The sequence below is a fragment of the Microtus ochrogaster genome, chromosome 18 (assembly GCF_000317375.1).
Source record: "Microtus ochrogaster isolate Prairie Vole_2 chromosome 18, MicOch1.0, whole genome shotgun sequence".
Classification (NCBI taxonomy): domain Eukaryota; kingdom Metazoa; phylum Chordata; class Mammalia; order Rodentia; family Cricetidae; genus Microtus; species Microtus ochrogaster.
The window spans coordinates 6,758,958-6,768,938 of NC_022020.1; the positions used below are offsets into that span (position 1 = coordinate 6,758,958).

Consider the following 9,981-nt stretch of genomic DNA (forward strand, 5'->3'; position numbering starts at 1 on the left):
TGCTCACTGGTCCTGCACACCAGAGCAGTGCCGTGCAAGCTGGTCCTGCACACCAGAGCAGTGGTGTGCTCACTGGTCCTGCACACCAGAGCAGTCCTGCACACCAGAGCAGTGGTGTGCTTACTGGTCCTGCACACCAGAGCAGTGGCATGCACGCTAGTCCTGGACACCAGAGCAGTGCCGTGCACACTGGTCCTGGACAATGCCTGAGACAATTGTGGTCAGAATCATAGTGTTACACAATCTACAATAAAAACACACAAGACTTCTGTAGAAATTAACCATTAGCATCTCCTTACCAAAAACAAAACAAAACAAGATATCTCACTTGTTAGTAATTTTACAAACTATGTCTCTATACAAACATCAACCGACAGTCTACCACTCTGTGATCTTGTCGGTGTCTGTTACATCTTGTCATTGCGGATTATCTCTAGCACCAGCCCATCAGGAGAATAAAACCAAACTAATGTTATTGGAGCATGTAAAGTGGATGTGTTCAGCAAATCCTGGCCTTAGTAACAGCCTTTGTTTAAATTTAACTAGACTGTGACAGCAGGCTCGCACCATTACTATTCCCTCTCAAAACCAACAAGATCAAATGACGAGGAACCAAAATAGCACTGGGAGGCAGAGTCATAAAAGATGAAAACGGAACAGAGCATCAGTTTCAATGGGTGCTTCTGAGAGCCTTACTTCAAGCGAAGGATCTAGACATTCCCTGAGAGATCAGCTGCAGAAGGACACCAAGCCTGTGCTCTGGTCCTACACCTACAGCAGACATTAGACAGTACTTCAGTTAATTCTGCCTCGGAGGTGGCACACCGAGCAACACAAACACCCATACTGGGGAGGAGGCAGAAAAAGCACTCCTTTTCATGACCTTAAGCCATGTGCCAGTGACTACTGATGACATCCAAGGCTACCATACCTGTGCTTTTTGATGCCATTGGAGAGCGCGTCTCCCCCACCACAGTCTTTTCCTTCGGACATTCTGTGCTTCCCACTGCTCACGGGCACTTCGTTCTCTTCAAAGGAGTGTGCTGTCACAGCTTCCACGCAAGTCAGGGACCCCTCGGACTCGGAACCTGTGGCAGAACAGGCTCATGGTGAACATACTGAACTTGGTACAGGCTTCACTAACGATGGAGATCTCCCTCAAAGCCTTGGGCTGTGAAACTCAAGCTTTGCCCTTTCACAATCCATTCGTAAACACCTCCTCAGGGATTTCAGAGAACCCGCTCCCACAGCGACGCAGAGGGATTTATGTGACAGATGCACACTTATATAAAGTTACAATTAAACTGATTTTATATACTTAGAGGTAGCCAAAGATTGCTTCTAGTCTCTTCCTTCTCAAGGCATCTTAACTATAGGTTAGCCCCAAAAAGTTCAATTTTAAAAACTCATGTATAATGGAAGATCTACAGTGCTATCCTTAGAAGTTTAAGTCACATCACTGCAGTAACAAAAGGAAAGGAAATTTAAAAGCACATAGAACAACACAGAACTGCCCCGTTCTTGGCATCCTTCCATCAGTGACCGGGCAAGTGCTCTAGAGTGGGAATGCCACATTCCCAGTTGCCTGTGTATTCAGAATGGAGCCATCTGCTTGCTGGGGACCAAGATGATGATTCACTCCTGTACCATGCATGCAACTGCCCAGACTTTCCAGTCCGCTTTTCCTCTGGGCATCTCTAGAATGCTTTGGGGAAGGTAGGGCATGGCTCTGGATTATCAACATTGTTAACCTCCTGCTTGGGGGCAGCGTCTTAGTTTCTGAACACCAGTTTTCTGACTCCTTATTTAATAGTTTGTTTCAGCTCAAAGCAGTAGGCACTCACTCTCCAGGACATTTCTGTCCATGAGGTCTCTGTCTCTGATAAAGCACTATTCAGGACTGTCTACAACTTCCCACCTGACTCTACTCACTTGTGCCCCCTCAGAAACTCTCCTCACAAGGCTGCCACACCTGCTCGGTGTGTGTTAGAGCTGAACGCCCATCTTCTACAAATATACTGTAGCTCAACTCAGAAGCAAGTGGTTTAGGCTTGCTTTCTTCCTAGCACTCAGCACCTTCCTGCATGCTAGTACCTAGCTCAACGCATGGAGTCTCACTGTCATCCCATCAGGCTGATGCGGAAAGAAGCAAGGCTGGCCACAGTCCTAGGTGTATCACTGCTGCTTACACCAGCAGGCCACCTTGAGTCCCAACTGGGAGAAGGCCACAGCTCCGTTCCCTCCACTCCTCACAACAAAGACACTAGTAGTCCTCCTCCACCTGTTTGGCTTGTCACAGTTTTAGCTCCTTGAGGTCAACTTTGGCTCAACAACTACACAGAATATTCCAGAAACTACTTGTAAGCAATAAATTGTGCATAGCAATATGATAATATTTCATACCACTGCCTTGCCCTGAGTATATGATGGTAAATGTTATAACTGAAAGCACCGAGCCAAGGAGCTACAGGACCACACATGCATCAAAACAGGAAACAGATTGCAGAGAATAGGGTCATGCCTGCATCTTGTAATTCGTTCATATGTAAACTATGAAGAATTTCAAACGGTAAGCAACTTTGTCTTAGAATGATTTGAAACGCATTTTTAGTTTGTAATTTATATGTCGAAAGCAAAAAAGCAATCAAACAAATAAACTGGATTTATTCTGAAACATTGCTATACATAGGAAATTATGTTTGAAATTTAAGAGACACAAGTGACAGGAAGGGACTTGTCTACTTAAAAAGCTTTTTCTATTTTTTTTTAACTAAAAAGGAGACAGTAAACAGTAAACAAGAGATAGCAGGAGCTTCTATGAGCAAAGATAGTCTTTCTCCAAACAAGATCCCAATGTGGTAAATACACAGGCTGAAGCCCCACCCTCCTTAAGTGTACTAGTCATTTTAGGAACATGGACATGGGGCCACCGCGTTCATCCCAGGGACACACAATGAGATGTCACAGCAGATCCGTGTCCTCTCTGGCTAGTGGCACCTGCATCCCTTTTCCTTGTCATCTCCCTGTTCCTACCCCTCCTTCTCCCCACCCTTATCCATTTATACCTTGCTCTTTAATTCCTCTCTATCTGGCCTATCGCTAGAAAGCTCTGACAAAGGTTACTAATTACCTCTATTCTGCAGAGTCCAACATTTTTTAATCCTAATTGTGACTCATCTGTCATCTATGGCACTGCTCAATTCATTCCTGCCTTTGTAGGAGCCATGGGCAAGGCAGGCACATGAGATTCCCAGACAGTAGTGTGCGCAATAGATGTGCTCAGTAAACTGTTCCTGGTATCAAGGTAGAAGTCAGAATGGGGGCCGTGGTCACCAGCAACAATCCACTTCAGGGAGAACAGTGTCAGCCCTTTGCTGACTGTTGAGTACACTGACAAGAACAGGGAGAAGGACAACAGAGTCACCACATAGGAACTGTCCCAGGCAAACAGTGACAGAATGAGCCAGTGTGGGAGCAGCAAGATGCAGGAAGGAGTGTGCATCGTGTACCTACTGCATAGGATAAGAAGGGAGAAAAAAGGCACCAAAAGCCAGCAAAGGGCAAATAAGATAAAAACAAATCAAGGGATGACACCTTTCTGTTTTATATTGAAAGTAACTAAACTTTTGTTTTCAGGCAACTGCTTTTTACTACGTGGTTATGATGAGCCATGCAGTTGATCATGCGGGAAGAGAGGACGCTCAGCATCCTTGGCAAGTGCAGAACCTCATGACAGGCAGTGCAGTGTGACACGGACCATTTTCATTGCAACAGGGACCTGTCCTGCAAGGAGCACACCTTTAGCATCAAACACATCAATCCATTCCCAGAGCATGGCTGTTTCAAAAGGAGAGCCATGATGGCACTATTTATATTCAGACACATTTATCCAGATCAGATGCAAAGTCCTTCATTATTCACGTTTCCTACCTTCCCACTGTGGTTTCCCCACATCAGCAACAAAGTTGTAGCTGGTGTGGAGGCTTAACAATCCTCATCAGAGCCTAGCCACATGGGTGATCTTCAGGTCTCCTGGTAAAGCTCGTCAGTGCCTCTTTGGTGATCATTCAACCCCATAACCTTGCTGTGGGATAATGCTCTGTACACTGTAAAGATTGTCACTCATACTGGCAGGCAGGAAGTATAGGCAGGGTGACCAGACTAGGAGAATATTGGGAACAGTAAATGCAGAGACGCAGTCCCAAGCCAGATATAGAGGAAGCAAAATGAGAATGCCTTACTGAGAGAAGGTACCAAGCCACGTGGCTAAACATAGATAAAAATTATGGGCTAATTTAAGTTGTAAGAGCTAGTTAGTAGTAAGTCGAAGCAATAGGCCAAACAGTTTATAATTAAAAATATAAGCCTCTGTGTGTTTCTTTGAAACTGAACAGCTATGGCACCGGGCAGAAAAGAAATTTCCACCAACATAATCTCTTCAATTCTGTTCCATTGTAAGTTGCCAATAGGCCAGGTCTTACAACTCGACTATCAGCTGTTACTGGGCAATATATCCCTGCTTATGAAGAAAACACAGTATTGGAGAGGACAGTGTTTCATGTCTCCATGTGCTGACTACTTGTTCCACAGTATTTAAAGTCACAGAACTCATAAAAACAAAAATAAAGACAAAAAACAAGAATCAGCTTGGGAGATGCAGTAGTTTTGAAGTAGACGTTGTTACAGTTTGTATATCACATATTCTTGTAGAAAAGGGTTAAATATTAAAAGCTTTCTCCCCACCTTCAAACTACCTAAAGGTAGAGGCAGGATCTAGTGGGAGGTCTTGTGGTCTCAGGTCTGGTGAAGAATGAGAGCGGCCCCCATATATTTCATGCTTGGTCTCCAGTTACTGAGCTGACTGGAAGGATTAGGAGGTGTGGCCTAGCTGGAGGCTTGTCAGTGGGGGTGGGGTTTGATATTTCAAAAACCTATGCCAGGCCCAATGTCTCTCTTCCTCTCTCCTCTCTCCCCTCTCCCCTCTGTGTGTGTCTCTCTCTCTCTCTCCCCCTTCCCCCCCGCTGCTTGTGAATCTAATTGGCTTTCTCAGTTACTTCTCGAGTCCGTACCTGCCTGCATGCCCCCCTACTCCTGCCATGTTGGTCATGGACTTACCTCTGAAACTGTAAGGAAGCCCAGTTACATGCTTCCTTTGTAAGAGTTGCCCTGGTCATGGTGTCTTAACAGCGACAGAACAGTGGCTAAGACACGGGCTGTACCAGCAAAGGAGACATTCCTCATCAGCAGGTGAGCAGTGCAGCTGGGTATGCTTGCACATGGTGTGCTGCTACAGGCCTACGTACTGTGGCCAGCTGACAATGGGCTGAACCTCCAGAACTGTGAGCCAGAATAAACCTACTGCTTCTAGTAATTACCTCCGGCATTTGTCAGTGATGAGAAGCTGACAGAATCAGACAGGAAAGGGGACACACAGCAATACCAATGAACCAAATCCCACCGTACAGCGTATTTAAAAATGCATGATAAACTTTGTGCTTTTAAATTTTATAGTACCAATAACAAAAACAAACAAAAGACAAACAAACAAAAACCCACAAAAATGCAGCTCTAAATAAAAACTTGATAAGGCCTTACACATTTGATACATGAACTCAATTCTGGCCTGCTCAGCTCCGATTTCAATACCTCCATCAAAGGATCACCATATGGGAACATAATTATTTCCACTGATTTTTCTGCTAACATTTTAAAATGTAATTACAAAAACTGATTTTAATATTTAGCTAGATCCACAGCATATCAAACAGTCATTTACCTTTCTCCTGGAGTTTCCCTATGATTAGAATAAGCAAATGGGTTCAAAAATTTAAGATGCTACCCCATCCTTGAAAACAGGGTAAGGGAAGGGCTCTGAAACTTCTGGCATCACTCCCTGATCTGTCTCAGGACAACTAGGACTATCCACAGAGCCCAAAGACAGGAAAGGGGATCTGGTACAGTTCTATTTGTGAGTCTATCCTACCTAGTTCCTAAAGGAGTCAGCTGAGTTGTCATGGCTGCTGTAATGTACAGAAAAAGCACTGAACGAAGCTCTACAGAGAAACATTAGGGCCAACACAACACAACAGCTGAGACAATACAAACCCTCTAAAGTTGTTTTCAATGTGGTAAGTACTCATATAAAACTCAGAATTATTCTCCACACATTTCAGATTGAATGTGGCATGGTGGCTTGGATATGAAGTATACTCCTCTCTTGTGGACTAATGACCATGTGCAGAGGTGCCCTTCAGAGAAGTGACTGGACAAAAGGGCTCTACCTAGGTCAGTGTTTCTCAACCTTCCTCAAGCTGCGATCCTTTAACACAGTTCCTCGTGGTGCAGTGACCCCCCCAACCATAAAATTATATTCACTGCTACTTCATAACTGTAATTTTGCTACTGTTTCAATCATAATGTAAATATTTCAAAGGGATTGAGACCCACAGGTTGAGAACCTAAGCAGTGGTGGTGGGAACTGTAAACAGTGGGGTCTGACTGGAGAAAGTGGGTCACTAGGGATGTGCCTTCAAAGATTATATTTTATTTGTGGTGCCTGCCCAGCCCTCGCCCACTTCCCAGCCAATCTGGGGTAAGCGGCTCCTCCGCCACCTTCCCTTGATGTTCTGCCTCGCTGCAGGTCTACTAAACTTAAGGCTAGGAGTGCAAAGGGACCTTTTCTCCTGCCGTGTCGCAGTGACAAAGTGTGACTAACACAGTCCCCTTCCTAAAAAACAGGGGCTAGGCCTGGGACTGGGATAGTGAGGCTCCAACATCACTCCAGAATTCAGACAACCCTTGCCTTTGCCTTTCGGAGCCTAGGCATGTTCCAGGTGTTGACTAATTAATCCTTCCTACCATTTAAAGTCTGGAAGAACAGGTCAGAGTTCACAATCTAACCCTGCCAGGAATTCTCCTGGGCGGTCCCGATGAATGCTCTACAATGCCCTTTGAAGAGCAGCCCAAGAACAAACAAGCACATCACAGAAGACTTAGAAGAACCGTGGACAGTGTCCAAATCACACTTCCTCCTCTTACTTAAGGTTACAGGCTCAGTTTTAAGCTTTTGTTATTTATAATTAGCCATGAACTAGAACTTTTTTGTTGTTGTTGGGTTTTTTTTTTTTTTTGGCTTTTCCAGACAGGATTTCTCTGTATAGCTTTGGTGCCTGTCCTGGAACTAGTTCTTGTAGACCAGGCTGGCCTCGAACTCAAAGAGATCCTCCTCCCTCTGCCTCCTGAGTTCTGGGATTAAAGGTGTGCGCCACCACCATGCAGCTAGAACTGTTCTTAAAATGTCTAGAATAACCCAAAGTGCAGCTTTCAATGTCAGTGCCACAATCCTATTTAGTAATAGATACAGCCATATAAAACTCAAAAATACAGTAATGAGTGAGCAGAACAAAGAAATAAAATTGACAAAATAATATTTCAAATAAATTACGAACTGAAAATAAAATGATTTCAGAGATGGCTGCCAAGAGACTGCTATAGTAATTTGCAGGGAGCTAACAAAAGCATGGACAGAATTTTGGCCATGCACGGGGGTCACAGGCATTCTAGACATCCTCCCCAGAGGAGGTCTGAGGTCAATACAGCCACACTGTATGGTGGTGCTTGTGACAGCTTTTCAAAAAAGCAACTGCCTGGTCCTTAAAGAATCATCTAGCACTCTTTTCAATGTGCAACCTTTACGTGTAGTTGAAGAATGACAACATCCAGGTTTGGGGAAACCTTAATGCACCCGAGTACTAAATCTCAAGTTTCTCAATTAGTCCTGATTGACAGCTTTTTTCAAAATTATTTTCAGGAAGGTGAGAGATGCACTGAAGCCCAATTACACAGTAATTGTACTTTGAAAGTGAGTTTCATGTGACCAGCAGATCAGCCTGCCACACACTCATTTTAGATACAGTTTGATGGGATTAATGAGGTACAGCTGATGCCCTCCAAGTATCTACCACTCACTATAGACATAAACAACATGTTTGAGAAGATGGGGAAGTCAGGGCCAGCTTCTGAGAAAACACGACAAATCAGCTGGAGTGGGAAGGACGAAGACAGCGACTTCAAGGCGAGGTAGAACACTGGGCGTTGGTGCTAAAGTGTGTGACCAAGACAGCACGGCACAGCCAGAGAGGAGGGCAGTCACAGGAAAAGACAGGGTCCTCAGAGAATGGTGCTGCACTGGGTCAGGTCACAGAGTTTGGATTTGGACTCACACTGGCAGGAGTTGTGGATCACACTGCTGGCTGGTTGGAGGTCGCAGTCTGCCACAGCCTGGCAGCTTTCTCTACGCTTGCCAATATGGAAACTCCCTCCCTCCCCAGCAAGGCTTCCTGCTGTCTACCTGTCCTTATCTGGAGAATGTCGCTAGGCCTGGAGGACTGACCTTATCTAAAACTGTCTCTAGACCAGATGCCTGATTCGTCTTCAGCGTGCCCCTTGGCACAGATCCCTGCTGGGAAGACTTGAGCTAGGAGCTCTGCCATAGGACCAAGCCTTGCGACAGGAGCACGTCACTTAGTACAAATTAGGGTGTGTCCCCAGTCTCCCCAATCCTATATATTCCTTATATTCTGGAATAAAATCGAGCTGACTCACTGAAATCCATCTCTCAGAAAGCCGTCTCCATCTGTGCGTATGGCCGCATACAAAACTTCTGTTGTACTTTCTGCTCTTTCCCCTCTTGGACTGAGGGCCAACAGGCTGAACAGGGAAACAGAACCCCCAGAGATGGCGCCTGAACAGGGAGATACCTTCCATAGCTGCTTCCAGCTGAACTGAGGAATAGGCTGTCAAAGCCCAGGAAAGCTGAAAGGCTTAGTCAAAGGCTTGTTTATCAGAAGCGTCTGATTAACTATTCCAGGTGAAGGGGCAGGGAGCATTTACATCAGCTGGACTGGTTCGTATTAACCTTTAGTAAGTCCAGAACTCAGTAGCTTCTAATTTGTAGATGTTTCATGGATGGTAATCATTAGCCTGGTGGAAATCTGTTAAGATATAGACAGGGCAGAAGTAAAAGTTTAGGAGCTTAAGAAAAAAGAAAAATCTTACATTTGGAACCCTTTTTGTATGATTTGTTGACAAGTGGATCCAAACTTGATTACTTTGATTTCTTGAAGCTTATACAAATTTTAGTTTACCAAAGGAGATACAAGTTTTAGCTATATTAGCATTACCACTGTTTAAAATGCACACTGTAGAAAAGACAGGTAATTGGTGTCTGTAAAACAGCTGGAACAGATTTTCACCTGGGGGTCACAGCAAAGGTTAGGAAGAAAGGTCAGAGCAGGGTTGTAGGTGGGGCAGAGAAAGGAAACAGAGGTCTTGTGGGCTGTGTGAATCTGCACTCAGGACTGCGGCTGCAGGGGCTAGAAGACAAGCTATCGTATCTCCTATGCTTTGGTCTCTCCTAGCTTGCCAACAAGCCTACTGATTAGAAAGACTGGATCTTTCTTATCTGGGTATATTTATTCCTAACCAGGCATCTGAGATACCAAGCATTCAAAATATATTTGACTAACAAAATCCTCTCAATGCCTAGGAAGCACAAAATGCACAATAAATCCCAATGTAGACACTGATTTAGTCAATAATAGAAAACCACATACACACACAAACGAACTCGGCCCAGTGGTATATGCCTATAATCTTAGCACTCAGAAGACTGAAAGAGAAGGATGAGTTTGAGTCCACCATGGGCTACATAGTGAGCTAAGATGAACCTCGACTATGGAAGGGGAAAAAATCCACAAAGTCGACCCAAAACTTAAAGGATAAACTGCATTCACCAGGATGTACGTATAACATATGCCCAGCTTGAGTAAGCAGATAGGTAATTTTAAATGCCACAAGGACAACCAGAGCACTTCCACTACTGACACTCCACAGTGCTGCACATATACACAGAGGAGCTGGAGTAACAATCACGTGCTCTCCACAGTGCTGCACATATACACAGAGGAGCTGGAGTAACAA

At 44.6% G+C, this 9,981-nt stretch overlaps 1 protein-coding gene across 3 annotated transcripts in view; it reads right to left on the reverse strand.

Moving 5' to 3' along the window:
* Positions 1-9,981, reverse strand: part of Osbpl1a (oxysterol binding protein like 1A) — a 196,079-nt gene that overhangs the window by 58,098 nt on the left and 128,000 nt on the right. For all 3 annotated transcript variants that reach the window (XM_005355774.3, XM_026783540.1, XM_005355775.3), the window contains one exon: positions 932-1,088. In XM_005355774.3, coding sequence (XP_005355831.1) covers positions 932-1,088 — 157 coding nt within the window. The remainder of the gene's footprint in view (positions 1-931; positions 1,089-9,981) is intronic.